Consider the following 14,520-nt stretch of genomic DNA (forward strand, 5'->3'; position numbering starts at 1 on the left):
TTGGGCGCCGGATTTGTGATTACTATTCCGAAACCTGTTCGTGGAATGCCTGCATTCATTGAACGTTTAAACCCGTTTACTTACCTGAAGAATGAAATACTCTCAATACTATCATCAGCAACCGCAATGATAGAAATTATATTTTTGATTCTATTGGTTGTAATGCTGATTTTATTTATAAAATATGGCTTTGGCCGAAAACTGGTATTCAATGAATACTGGGGTGGTCATACCAACTATTATGATTATGAAAGTGTTGATGATAAATTTACACTATTTGTGAGTCACTCACATAATGTAAACTACTTGGCTTTCAGTAAACCAGAATTAATTTATCTTAACTTTAAAATTGAAATGGATTTAACATATGTAAAATCAATTAACATACCCAATGTTAAAAACAAATGGGTTATCACTCGTGGTGAAAACAAAGAATTCTGCTATCAATTGCAAGCCTTAGTGTTCATCGAGGGAATGAATGAACACGGGATACCTATTAAAAGAGTCAATCAAAGAGTTTTTTGTAAAGTAAAGGATTTGAAATACAAAACAATTGGAAAACCAAATTCATTTACTATGGTCAATTTTGGTGATGCAATAGTTGGATACTATATCAAAACTCCAAGTATGTCGCGACGAAGCCTCAGTTCAATATCTGAGACTATTGACTTACCAATGAGATTAACATCTCATGAACTGAAGTTGAATTTTACGAGGAATAAACGTCGAAACAGAAACAAACAAAACGTTCACTTTGGAAACATAAATGATTACGAGATGATGACAATGGCTTAAATTTAAATCTATTATTTAACTATATTTAGTTATTAAATTATTTAACCAATTGTTTATTTAATTAAAATTATTTAATTTCAAATATTATAATCAATATTTAATCTATATTTAATCAATAAAATAAGTTACAGCATTAATTGTGTATTTATGTAATTGATTAAAGATGGCTACTGATGAAACTACTGGACATTTTCAACAACCAGACGAAAGTGTGACCTATGACGAAATAAACTCAGCCGCCAGCGACTCAATGGCTGCGGCACACCATTCAGGTGATCTAAGATTCAGACCATCAGCGCCGACACAAAATCCGTTTGCATTACATGCTATGTCTAGAGAAAGTCATAGAATAGCGATACCTAAGCTGACTGATGATAAAGACTTTACCTTATGGTCTCAAGAATATAAGGCTGTTAGTCGTATGAGAAAGTGTACTCCTGAAGAGGAAGTGGCCAATTTGTATGGCGCATTCGAGGAATGTCCAGCAGCTAAATATTTCTATAAAAGAGAAATACGTCTAAAAACTGATGTTACTTTAACTGAAATTTTGGATGCTTTGAAGGAAAAATTCTACGATACATTTATCGTAAAATCACCAATTGGTCTAATCAGATCTCGTAAACAAAAACAAAATGAACCGTTTCAAAACTATTTCTATGAAATTCTGGCTTTGATTGATACATATGCTCCTAATATGGAGGTTTGTGAGTCGATACAGATGATAATTGACAATCTAGAACCGAGACTCAGACGAGAAGTCAATCGTCAACGAATCACTTACGAATGCAAAACTATTGAAGCATTAAACAAAGTAATTAAAAGAAGTGATGACTTAATGAAGAAGGACAAAGATGAACGTAAATACGATAACCGCCCTAAATTTGGACGCGTGCAGTACGTTCATGATGACAAGTCAGATAAAAATAAAAATAAGAATACTTCATTTCAATTTAAAAATAAACAGTTTAATAAAACTGAACAACAAAATAAACCGAAGCAAGACTTAGCTTCAGTTGTGGCGGATAAGGTGATGAAGCAATTGAAAGAAACATCAATTGGATCAAACAAGTATCAACCGAAACAAAGACAAGGAGAAGTAAGAGATGAGAATAAACGAAAAACTTTTACTAAACCTCAAACTACTAAACAAGATAACAAAGCATATGTTTGTTATAAGTGTGGTAAACTGGACATTACCGTCGAGACTGTCCTGAAATCGAGGATAAAAAGTTTCAGGGAAACAGTCCGAGACAAAACTAGTTGAGTGTGATAGTTTTGTCGAAGAAGAAACACACTTACCATTCAGTATATATCCAGAAATGACTAACGAATGTATTTACTTTACGACTGCTGATAAAACTGAAATAATAAAAGTTCCAATAATAGTCGAATCGCATATTATAAACGCTGTCGTTGATACAGGAAGTACAGTCTCGTTGATTAAAGAAAGTATTGTAGAATCACTTGATGTACAATCGGATGATCATAAACCACATAAAATAAGGTTATTGGATCATAGTCTACACATATTAGACAAATCGATAGATCTTAAGTTTGATCTTAAAGAGAATACCTTTGAACATACATTTATGATCTATAAAAATATGCAAGACGACATGTTAATTGGACTAGACTTCTTAAAATTAAATAAAGTGGTTATTGATTTGAAGAATAATGTAATCAATTTACCACCACCGAAACTCAATTCAAGCGGTTTTAAAGTCTTTACATTCAAAAATGTATTGCTTAAGAAAAATTCAATTAAAAAAATTAAAGTTGTATCAGACTTACCTAAAGTTGATCACAATTTCGTTTATTTTATACCAAATAAACACTTCTTAAATACAACAAATTTAAGTATTAATTCAACGTTAATTGAATTAAAGTGGGGAATGCTTAAAATATTGGTCTATAATTCTAAAAATTATGGTTTTAGAATACAAGCAAATACCTTAATTGGGAAATTTTATCAAATACCTAACAAAGATATCTCTATAAATAGAGTCAATTTTGTCGATGATAAATCTGAAGATGACAATGATGTCGACTTAACCACTATATTATCTACTGTGGATGACAAAAATGAAAGTTTCGAAAAATTAATAAACAAATATAAACACTTGTTTGGTGCAACATTAAATAAGATCAAAGGTGCTACAGATATTCAATTAAATATCAACACTGGGGATGCCAAACCAATTAAGCAAAGAGCATATCCTACGAGTCATTTTGAAAAATTAGAAATTAAGAAACAAATTGATGAGATGTTGTCTAATGATCTCATTGAAGTTTCATACTCACCGTGGAGTAGCCCGGTGGTCTTGGTCTCAAAACCAAATGGGAAATATAGGTTTTGCGTTAATTATAAAAAGTTAAATGATGTAACTATTAAAGACAGTCATCCGATACCGAGAATAACAGAAACACAACAATTATTAAGTGGTTGTTACTATTTTTCTACAATAGATTTATTGTCAGGCTACTGGCAAATAGCCGTATCACCTGAGGATAGACCTAAGACAGCATTCATTACAGCTTATGGTCTATACCAGTATAAAGTAATGCCTTTTGGATTAACCAATGCACCGGCATGTTTTCAAAGATATCTACAGTATGTCCTATCAGATATACTATGGAAGAGTTGTGTTTGTTATTTAGATGACATACTTGTATTTTCGAAAACGTTTGATGAACATTTAATAAAACTCGAAGAAGTCTTTGAGAGATTGGATAAACATGATTTAAGGATGAATTCAGATAAATGTAAATTTCTATCTAAAGAAATCGAATACTTGGGAAATATTATCTCACATGATGGTATCAAACCGAGTTTAAAACATTTAAATGCTTTGATTAACTATCCGAAACCTACAACACAAAAAGATGTCAGAAGGTTTCTTGGACTAACTGGATTCTATCGAAACTTTATTAAAGATTATGCAAAAATTGCAAAACCCTTAACTGATTTGCTAAAAAAATTTTGTAAATTCAATTGGACACCCGACTGTACTCTAGCATTCGAAACGCTAAGAGATAAACTATTGTCAGAACCTATAATCGGACTATATGATCCGACAGCTAAAAATATTTTATACACCGATGCATCACAATATGCAATGGGTGCGGTATATTCACAGGAAATAAGTGGCAAAGAGAAAAATATTGCATATATATCTAAGCTATTTAATGACGCTAAAGTAAATTATTCAATTTCGGAAAAAGAATTAAGGGCTATTATATGGGCACTACAAAAGCTACGGGAGTTTTTATTTGGTTTTCATGTCATAATAAGAACAGATCACTGTGCACTATGCTATCTACCAAGAATACGCAACCCTAATTCTAAACTTAACCGATGGTCACTTATTATACAACAATTTTCGTATACTATTGAATACAAAAATGGTAAAATTCATAGTAACGCGGATGCCATGAGTCGTATAAAAGTTAATAATCAAATTGATTCAGATGAAACTGACAATGAATTAGAGTTTCCTGTCTTCATTATTAATGAAGAAGTTGATATTAAAAATGAACAACACAAAGACAACTGGTGTTCAACAATAATAAATAAAATAAAAGAAAATATTTTAACTAATCGCGATGACAAAGAAATAAAAAAATTCAGAATACAAAATGATGTATTGTATAAACTACTGTAACACATGACATAGTAGGGAATTCACAGCTACTATTGTGTTTACCAAAAAGTTTAAGAGAAACTGTTTTAAAAGAATGCCATGATGAACCGACTGGTGGACACATGGGCATTGGAAAGACTTACGGTAAAGTAAGCGAACGATATTATTGGCCAAACCAGGAAAAATCTGTGCGAAAATATGTCGCTAGATGTGAAAGTTGTCAAAAATTTAAAAGAGATTACAATAAACCGACGGGTTTATTAAAAAGTATAATCACAACAGAACCATTTGAAATCTGTGGAATGGATTTACTTGGTTCACTCACCGAATCTTATAATGGTAACAAATATGTAATAGTATTTGTTGATTTGTTTACGAAGTGGATTGAAGCGAAGGCGGTACCAAATAAGAATGCAATCACTATTGTAAACTGGTTAAAAGATGAACTCTTTAATAGACATGGATATGTCAGGAAGATCATCACAGACAATGGTCGGGAGATGACGGCTGGTATTGTCAAAGAACTAATGAATATAACTGAAGTAAAACACGCGTTCACAACACCGTACCACCCACAGTGCAATGGCCAGGCGGAGAGATCGTGTGGACTGATCACCCAACTACTGTCTCACTACTTGGACAGCGCATTCAGGAACTGGGACGAAATGTTGCCTAAGATTGTATTTGCGTATAATACTGCTAAACAATCCTCAACTAAACTAACACCGTTTGAGTTGGTCTATGGAAGACGAGCAAGACTTCCTAGTGAAGCGATAATTGATAAAAAAGCTGTATATGAAACAAATGCTTGTTATATACAGGATTTAATAGAAGCCCGAGAAATTGTAAAGACCAGATTACGTGACGTACAAGATTTGCAAAAATCTAATTATGATTACAACAAAAGTGAAACAACTTATAAAATAGGTGATAGAGTTGCTTATAAAATAAAACCGAGAGTCAAAGGGATGTCAGAAAGGTTCTTCCCTAAATACATAGGACCGTATGAAGTGATAAAACTATATGATAATAAATTAGTCTGTAAAATAAAAGACTTACAAAATACAAACTCAAAACATAAGAATGTTAACATAAGACAATTGAAACCATGGAATGAATCGCTGATTGAAGAGATAGATTTTTTTGATGAACAAGAAATGAATAAAAAACAAACTGAAAGCAACGAATCGGACGTCGACTATTGGTAATTTATTTGAAGGGACTCAAATATCTAAGGGTCGGGCAATGAAATGAATAGCAATATTTATTTATTTTAAATTACATATACTTTAAATTATTATTATTTATAAATGTTTTATATTATATAAATAAGCAGGATGTTTCATATAAGGTGTTATATGAATATACCTTATATGTTTTAGTTAAATTTATAATTTTATTATAAAATAAACTGTATTTTATAATACAGTTTTGATTCAGGCGTCGGGTCTCAGCAATTAATGTCATGAAAAATTATGTAAATTTATAACTTATTTAACCGATTATTATTGAAATTATTATTATAATAATAATACTAAATTAACTGTTTAATAAATTGTTTATTATTTAATAATAAAATAGTTGTTAATTATTACTAAAGTATTTATTATTATCTTATAATAAAGTGGTTATTATTAATAAATTATTATTTATTAATAAACTGTTAATCTCATTGAACTTTCTGCTACCGATTATTATAAAATAATTGTTATTTATTAATTAAATATTATTATTTATTTAATAATAACTGTGGCTACCGATTACTTAATAGTAAGTTAAATATTATATTGTAAGGTATATATAAGTGTTGGTTGGTGACAAGCATCACTGATCAAGAGGTTGACCATCGGCTGGCCTGAATCCGCCGAATAGCCGGTGGTCACCGGACAATATATATATATATATATATGTTTTTAATTGATTTATTTTACATTCAAGTTTGAATTTACAATATAATGTACAAATTCAAAAAAATAATAATAAAATAAAAATTAATCAAAAAAAACATGCTAAATAATTAAAATTATAAGTAAAAATTAATAATAATAATAGTCACTATATTAAAATTATACAGTAGTACAGTATATGTATTAAAATTACGGTAATGTAAAAAAAATTATTTAACATATCAAAAATACTGATTAAAAAAATACATTTCAATTTAAATTGTTAATTCAATTGTCGTCTCTCTCTCTCTCTCTCTCTCTCTCTCTCTCTCTCTCTCTATTATAATGATAACTATAGTCTACAATAGTAGTGAATTGGTTTAACACAAACAATACCAGTATATCAATATATATATATATATCAATATACCGTACTGTATATAATATATACAGTTTTTTTGTGTTAAATCAAATAACAATATTTAAAAAATCAATCAATCAATCATTCAAATGGTATCCATTTTTTGGTCATCAGTAACATCATCGGTGGTGGCGGCGGCGGCTTCGGCGGAGGAGACAACGGTCAATGCAGTAGTCGTATCGTTAGACTCTGATTCCTCTTCGGCTGTAAAAACAATTGACATTACAATCACATCATTATCATTACAAATGTCTTGTCTGATATGCCGTCATCATCATCAACAACAAGACATCAGTGATAGTGATGATGAAGATATCCTACCATTAAGTATATGATTGAGTTGTTGTGCGGCGCCCAACAGCACCTGAAACTGTTTGCGCCGTTTTTCCAATTTATTCTGTATATCGGTCTTTGTTTTCTGCAGCCGACGGATCTCTTTTTCCAATTCTTGTAACTGTTTCATAGTGTCCGTCCTGTCGGGGTGTCGGCCAATCAGTACAGCCATCGATTCGTATTCGCATTTGTTTTTCCTGACTCGTTTGGCCTCCGATAGTTCGGCCTTACATTTGACCAGTTTTTGTTGACAATCTTCAATGGATTTGTCAATCTTGCGGTACAAGTCTTCGTAGTTTTCCATTTCCCTGGATATCATACGTAGGGTTTGTTCCGATTTGGTCATCGATAGCTCGCACTGACTCAGTGTCGACAGTATCCGCTCGTAGTTGAGGACTCTGTTAGCCGCCGCGGGTGTGAACATCGGGTCAGTACATCATCAGGACATTAAACATATAATAACACTGTATTATAATACTACGGATATACCTGTCCTCCAGTGTTTCGTCGTCGGTTAGACACCATTTAATGAACTGTTTGAGGACAACATTCAGACGCCGATCGTCGCCAACGCCGTCGCCGTCCAGTAATAGCTTTCGGCGCATCACTTCATCTAATGTGATATCAAAACCACAACAACAACCAGACAATCAGTTAATATACAATCAATCAAATTTTGACAACAATTTGTCGGGTAGTTAGTGATGATCATCACTGTCACCGCCGCCGCTGCCGACAAATTGGTGGTCAAAACTAAACATATCATACAAACCGTCGTTTAGTTGAATCAATTTGCTCTTATCGGTCGACATTGTCAATGATATCAGTCTTGAGGATCAGTCAGCTGATGATGAAAATGTCTTCAGATGGCAATTATTATAACTGATAATTAATAGTCTAATAATAAATAAAAACAATTTACAAAAAAAATGTTTAGTTATTTGCAATGCTATTGAAAATCAAATAAAACAATTCAATTGAAAAAAAAATATTTATTATATGTTTTGTTTGTATTTATTTCTATGCATTGAATTCAATGCTTGCTATTGTGTGTGTGTGTGTGTGTGTGTGTGTGTGTGTATGTGTGTGTGTGTGTATGTGTGTGTGTGTGTGTGTATGTGTGTGTGTGTGTGTGTGTGTGTGTGTGTATGTGTGAGTGTGTGTGTATGTGTGTGTATGTGTGTGTGTGTGTGTGTGTGTATGTGTGTATGTGTGTATGTGTGTATGTGTGTATGTGTGTATGTGTGAGTGTGTGTGTATGTGTGTGTATGTGAGTGTGTATGTGTGTCTGAGTGTGTGTGTGTATGTGTGTATGTGTGTATGTGTGTATGTGTGTATGTGTGTATGTGTGTATGTGTGTATGTGTGTATGTGTGTATGTGTGAGTGTGTGTGTATGTGTGTGTATGTGAGTGTGTATGTGTGTCTGAGTGTGTGTGTGTGTGTGTGTTTGTGTACTGTATATGCCATCTATGATTAGTCAATGATTTATAATGTAATGTAATTGTTATACAAATTACTGTATTATATTATAGAGATTGTAATAAAAGTTTTTTTTTCATTTTTCAATTACTAAATAATAAATTATAATTTGTTTGTTTGTTTGGTTTTGATATGCATTTATGTACAGTAGATATTAGGTGAACAAATACCGGTATAATAAATAACCTTTTAATTGTTTTTATTATTATTATTATTATTGATGTCTTATTTATAAATTTTATTTCAATATTATACTGCATATACAGTATATTAAGTTTTTTTTATATAAATTAATTTTTTTTCTCTATTTTATTTTAATAATTACGGTAATAGTTTTTTTCAGAAATAAAAGTATAATAAAATAAACTATAATAAGTTCAATAACTTTTTAATTGACATTTACAATTAACAATGCCATCAATTATTTTAGAAATTATATTTAAGCTTATTTTTTCATATACGATATCATTTACTACATTATCAAATAAATATATACATAATTTTTATTAATAAAAGTTAATTAATTAGATAATAATTGGTATTAAATTTATCAATACATGTAATAAAACTAATTTATTTTAAAGTTATTTTAAGATTTTATTTATGAAATAAAAAAATATTTTTATGATCTATGATATCCATTGATGTTAACAATAGTCAATCATATATTCAAAAAGTTAGTAATGTATTCAAACAAATTAAAATCATTGATAATAGCAATGATTGGTTTGGTGTCAGTGAAACATACGGTCAGCGATTGCCGTAACATTCGTGACATCGACCCGTGTGTATGTTTGAACAATCGGTTGGTGCCAAACAAAATCAGTATCAATTGTGTGGGCGACAGTATCGACGACTATAACATCGACACTATACTGGATCAGCTGAATCAACAGCTGTTGACAAATCCCGAACTAATATTGGATTCATTTCGGTTGACCAAAACATCGGTAACAGTCATCGATGACAACTATTTCGGTGTATTGCCGTTTGTCGACATCGAAATCACTGACAATCCGTATCTACGATTTGACAACTTTACCGATTCGTCGCTGTTGGCCGCGGCGTCGTCTACACTGAAGATGTTCTACGCGGCCAGCAATGACCTGATAGCCGACGGCGTCGATGGTAGCGAACTATTGAAAGTGTTCAACTCGTTTGCTAGTCTCGAGTCGCTAACACTCAAAGATATCGGTATCGATCGGATCGCACGCAATACGTTTGACAATCAGCTACAGGTGCGACTCCGGTTCATTGACCTATCAGACAATCGGATCAGTCATATCGATGAGTACGCCTTCTTCGAGCTACGGAATCTACGGTCACTGAAACTCGATAACAACAGTCTGGTAACACTTGCAGCCAACTCACTGGCTATACGATTGCCATCGCCGGTACCGATGTTACTGTCGCTCAATGCAAATCGTTTATCAGCCGCACAGTTGTCGCCGATAGTGTTTGACAATCTTCAGCGACCATTGATTTTATTAATCAAATCCAATCAATTGGATTACTTTCCCGAATCGGTTTTCCGTCAATTCATCGAATCCGATGACAACTATTTTGTGGACGTCGGCGACAATCAGTTTGTATGCGATTGTCAACGACATCGTTGGCTATTTCTAATGAAACCTCATCTCAGGTCAAAGGTTATCAATATGTACTGTAATTCTGCGTACAGTATATGGCATTATGAAGATGTGGCCGAAACTAATTGCTTTTGAATTGATTGACGAAATATACCGATAATTATTATATTGAATTAAACAAAAACTTTTAATTACATTAATATATTTTTTTTAATAATTAGTTATAATAAATACTTTTGTGTATAAAAAAACATTTGTAAATGTATACTAAAAATATGAATGAAAAATATAATTCATTCAATAAAATTATATATAAAAATATATATATATATAATCGATATATAATATAATAGAAAGTAAAATAAAATTTTTTCATTAAAAATATAACAAACAAAAATAATATATGAAATATTTAAAAAATAATAATTAGTATTAAAATGTATTGTATTTTTGTAGTTAAATATTAGACATTTATATTTGTAGTAAATTAAAGTAAACCAATAACGGCCACCAATAACAATACGTTGAATACGTGTCGGGCACCGGCATTAACTACATTGGATTCGTGTTGGACACCTGTACTACTAGTAGTACTAGTACTAGTACTAGTAGTACTATAGCTATAGCAGGGAAGATATTTCTTACAGTCATCGGTGGTCACATCTGGAGGATTCAATGCCTTACAGTTGGTCTCATCCGGTTTGAAGCCATGATTGTCTGAACAGTTTTTCATTTTTTTGTCAAATACATCACTATTGGGTTTAGAGTTTAGACAGTTGTCGGGCTAAAAAAAAACAACAACATATCATATATACCGGTATATCACATATATATATATATACAGTATATGTGGTATAACTGTGTGTTTGACAGGTAATATAGACAACCAACCAGTATTTATGAGTTACACACACACTTACCAATTGATTTAACAGACAATAGCCTTCCAGTTGACCGCAACATTGGAATTCCGGTCCATCTTTACTCTTCCATCTGATTCCGACACAGTTTTTCAAAGCTTCCAAATCAACGGTACAGTCAGTCGATCGGCGAAACAGTTGACGCCGATAGGTCTGGTTTTGGTCGCCGTCACCACCACCACCACCACTGACATGAGTTACCACAGCCGTCACCGCCATCGCCGCCGCTGTTGATGACGACAACACAGACACAGATACCGTCGATTGTATCAAACAATTAGTGGACAACAACAGCATGAACAGCATCTGAACTGGTAATTGATTGCAAAACATTTAATTGCAAACAATTGTTGTTGTCTTTTAGCTAAACACAAAAAATATTTAAAACTAATGGTCAATGTCTTTGTCGGTGATGTGCAGTCAGTCGTAGACAAGCAATGGATTTATAAATAGCAGTTGAAATTGAATGTCAAGTTTGAAAAAAAACAATTAAAACTTTTGAATTGAATCGATTTTTTTCTCGCTTTTTGTTTGTTTGAATTCAATGTTACAGTTATTTTATAAAAAGCAAGATCTCGTGCAATCATTTTCATTATTTAATCAAATAAATTATTTAATTATTGTTAACTAATATTTTATACTAATAATAATAATTGAAAAATTTATTAATAATTTAGTTTAAATTAATAATTGATTTTTTTAAAAATGTAAATTGATAATTACAAAAAAATAATTTTATAAATAATTTTTGTTGTTTTTTTTTATATTTTCATAATTAGTTTTTGAAAACTAATAGTAATTATTACTTTCTAATCAATAGTTTGTTTGTTACTATTACTATACAGTATATTGTTATCAGTATTTAAATAAAATATTAACAAAAAAAATATTTATAAATTATTCTAAAATAATATTTATTTTCTATTATAATCTATAAATAATATATTAATTTATCATATTTTTTTTTAAATAAAAAAAATTAGATTTCATTAATTACAAGTTAATGAATTTTTTAAAAATTATTATTGTAATTAAAATAATTGTATTATTTTTAGATAATAAATATATCAATAAATATATTACTAAAATCATATATTATTAATTTTTACATTATTATTGTAATTATTGCAGATGTTTTCTAATACATTAGTTAATACATATAGAAAATATCAGACATTTTTAATATTAATATTTTTTGAATAGAAATTTTTTAAAAAAATAAATATTAATTTTTTATTTAATAGTTAAAATGTTAAGATTTTATTATATACTTTTCTATAAATTGATTACTTGATTTTTCCATAGATAAAATTACAAACAAACAATCAATCAATTAAACAAACGTAAAAAATAAAATAAATAAATTATCAACAAAATTTGTTTACAATTAATTAATTAATAAAAATATATTAAACTAATAATAATTATTATCAGTTTTGTATGAACTAAAAAACTAAAATATTTAGACTATATTTAGATATATTCAACTAAATAACTTATTTTTTAGATCCATTACCCGATTATGAACCACTAGTAGTAGTTTCATCGGCTCCTGCAGTAGTTTCCACAGCTCCAGTAGTAGTTGCTTCCTCGGCACCTGTAGTAGTAGTTTCTTGGGCTCCTGTAGTCGATTCATCGGCACCAGCAGCAGTAGTTTCCTGGGCTACTACTGCTGTAGTTGTTTCCTCAGCGCCTGTAGTTGACGTCTCACCGGCTCCTGTTGTTGTCGTTTCTTCGGCACCTGTAGTTGACTCAGCGGCTCCTGCAGTAGTTGTCGTTTCATCGGCTCCTGTAGTTGACTCAGCGGCTCCTGTAGTAGTTGTTTCATCGGCACCTGTAGTTGTTTCTTCTGAACTATAGTTTTATTAAAAAAAACACACAGTAATAAAAAAAATCAATATTCAAAAACAAAAAAAAAATAAAAGTATAGTATTATTTAGATGGCGAGTAAATTAGTTATTGTTGTCGATGGTTATGGTGTGTTTGGTAGTAGTGATGGTAAATATTAATGATTATTATTATTATTATTATTACCTGGCAGTAGTAGTAGTAGTGGTGGTGGTGGTAGTGGTGGTTGGGATTTCCAATTTGACGGGCATATCAAAACAGGGGAGATAGGGTTTGCATACCTCCTTATTTTGTTCAATAGGTTTCAATTTTTTACAGTTTTCGGCGTTGACTACAAATTTGACAGTTTTTACACAACCGGACAACATTTTTTCCAACTCTGCCTGTTTAGCTATCGGTGTTTTTGGACACACTTTGGCCTAAATTTTTTTTGAAAATAATAATAAAATAATAGCAATTACTATTGCTTAATTTATACTACAACTTTAGTTTTAAACAATTAAAAAATAAATAAAATAAAATGTTTTCCGGGTAACTCTAACACTAATATCATCATAACCTACAAACAAAATAAAAAAATTTGAAAAATAAATTATTATTTGATGATGTATGCACCTGTGTGCACCATTACCCACCCATCCGCACATATATATATACACACACACACACAAACACACACCAGATGCTGTTAATGTTCAATTTTACCCAAGCAGTCCTATAGATACGGGAATAGGGGGGAGGTCGGGGGTGGGTTGCTTACCAATTTTGTGTAACTACAGTGGCTTTCCCATAGTAGACAACATTGTTTTTGGAAAAAATCGTTATCTTTTTTGAAGGCATTCAATATATTGTATGATTCCCATCGATTAGCCATACATACGCCCAGTTCAAAAAAATCACGACTGCAGTCATTTTTTGCCGATTTCGGTGTCGTCGTTGTCAATGATGTCAGTGTCGGTGTTTTTGTTGTCGATTTTGTTGTTGGTTTTGTTGTCGCTTTGGTTGTTGCAGCCGATAATACCGTAGTGATAGCCACCGACGCCACCACCACTACCGATACGAGCAATAGTAATGACGATATCGACTGAGACATTGTTTTGTTGGTTTGATTTGTATTCAACAGTAATGGATGTCCAAACAGAAAGAGAGAGAGAGACAGAGATAGACAGATATACACACAGATTGGCAACTAATTTCACTTATATTTTATTTGCTATTTTTTATATATATATAAAATGATAGCTTATGTATGTATGAATGATTTTATTTTATTTAATTTATTTTTTTTTTAATTTACAAATAAAAATGTCTATTTTAGTAATTAACTAATTAATTTGAATAAGCAGAAAAAATTAATTAATTAATTAAAACTAAACTAAAACTAAACTTTTTTTCCAACATATGTTTTTTTAGTTTATTTAATTTTTATTTTTTTTAAATTTTCTTTATTAAATATTGATAATAAGCATATATATATATATCAATAATATAAGTAAAATAATACGTGTTTATATTTATTTTTAAATGGAAATTTTATTTTTAATTAATAATATAGTTTAGTTGTATTATTATTATTAGAGAAAAATTACAAACAAAAAAAATAAACA

At 30.8% G+C, this 14,520-nt stretch overlaps 4 protein-coding genes across 4 annotated transcripts; 1 reads left to right on the forward strand and 3 right to left on the reverse strand.

The window, feature by feature from the left end:
* Positions 1 to 6,728: 6,728 nt before the first annotated feature.
* LOC128957058 (THO complex subunit 7 homolog) lies at positions 6,729 to 8,014 on the reverse strand. The gene is made up of 4 exons (XM_054302775.1): positions 7,849 to 8,014; positions 7,566 to 7,689; positions 7,065 to 7,474; positions 6,729 to 6,947 (listed from the first exon to the last, which is right to left on the reverse strand). The coding sequence occupies exons 1-4, from the start codon at positions 7,886 to 7,888 to the stop codon at positions 6,829 to 6,831; spliced, it is 693 nt and encodes a 230-aa protein (XP_054158750.1). The 5' UTR covers positions 7,889 to 8,014; the 3' UTR covers positions 6,729 to 6,828.
* Positions 8,015 to 9,275: 1,261 nt separating this feature from the next.
* On the forward strand, positions 9,276 to 10,280 carry LOC128957016 (uncharacterized). The gene has a single exon (XM_054302732.1). It carries the CDS (start codon positions 9,276 to 9,278, stop codon positions 10,278 to 10,280), a length of 1,005 nt encoding a protein of 334 aa, XP_054158707.1.
* Positions 10,281 to 10,632: 352 nt separating this feature from the next.
* Positions 10,633 to 11,559, reverse strand: LOC128957018 (uncharacterized). The gene is made up of 2 exons (XM_054302733.1): positions 11,066 to 11,559; positions 10,633 to 10,929 (listed from the first exon to the last, which is right to left on the reverse strand). Exons 1-2 carry the CDS (start codon positions 11,396 to 11,398, stop codon positions 10,633 to 10,635), a joined length of 630 nt encoding a protein of 209 aa, XP_054158708.1. The 5' UTR covers positions 11,399 to 11,559.
* A 907-nt stretch (positions 11,560 to 12,466) lies between these two features.
* On the reverse strand, positions 12,467 to 14,126 carry LOC128957052 (integumentary mucin C.1-like). The gene is made up of 3 exons (XM_054302768.1): positions 13,674 to 14,126; positions 13,100 to 13,332; positions 12,467 to 12,919 (listed from the first exon to the last, which is right to left on the reverse strand). The coding sequence occupies exons 1-3, from the start codon at positions 14,004 to 14,006 to the stop codon at positions 12,586 to 12,588; spliced, it is 900 nt and encodes a 299-aa protein (XP_054158743.1). The 5' UTR covers positions 14,007 to 14,126; the 3' UTR covers positions 12,467 to 12,585.
* Positions 14,127 to 14,520: the final 394 nt, after the last annotated feature.

This window comes from Oppia nitens, unplaced genomic scaffold, assembly GCF_028296485.1.
Source record: "Oppia nitens isolate AA-2021 unplaced genomic scaffold, nextdenovo-longstitch-racon4-pilon3 scaffold35_pilon_pilon_pilon, whole genome shotgun sequence".
Lineage (NCBI taxonomy): Eukaryota > Metazoa > Arthropoda > Arachnida > Sarcoptiformes > Oppiidae > Oppia > Oppia nitens.

Excerpts from the sequence above, each read along its gene's own strand:
- LOC128957016 (XM_054302732.1), top strand. The coding sequence starts at position 9,276 with ATGATTGGTTTGGTGTCAGTGAAACATACGGTCAGCGATTGCCGTAAC.
- LOC128957052 (XM_054302768.1), bottom strand. The coding sequence starts at position 14,006 with ATGTCTCAGTCGATATCGTCATTACTATTGCTCGTATCGGTAGTGGTG. Across the intron at positions 13,333-13,673 it reads ACTGTAGTTACACAAAATTG|GCCAAAGTGTGTCCAAAAAC; the intron begins GTAAGCAACCCA and ends AAAAAAATTTAG. Across the intron at positions 12,920-13,099 it reads ACTACTACTACTACTGCCAG|TTCAGAAGAAACAACTACAG; the intron begins GTAATAATAATA and ends ATAAAACTATAG.
- LOC128957058 (XM_054302775.1), bottom strand. The coding sequence starts at position 7,888 with ATGTCGACCGATAAGAGCAAATTGATTCAACTAAACGACG. Across the intron at positions 7,690-7,848 it reads ATTGATTCAACTAAACGACG|ATGAAGTGATGCGCCGAAAG; the intron begins GTTTGTATGATA and ends ATATCACATTAG. Across the intron at positions 6,948-7,064 it reads ACTCAATCATATACTTAATG|CCGAAGAGGAATCAGAGTCT; the intron begins GTAGGATATCTT and ends TTGTTTTTACAG.
- LOC128957018 (XM_054302733.1), bottom strand. The coding sequence starts at position 11,398 with ATGTTTTGCAATCAATTACCAGTTCAGATGCTGTTCATGCTGTTGTTG. Across the intron at positions 10,930-11,065 it reads ATTGTCTGTTAAATCAATTG|CCCGACAACTGTCTAAACTC; the intron begins GTAAGTGTGTGT and ends GTTTTTTTTTAG.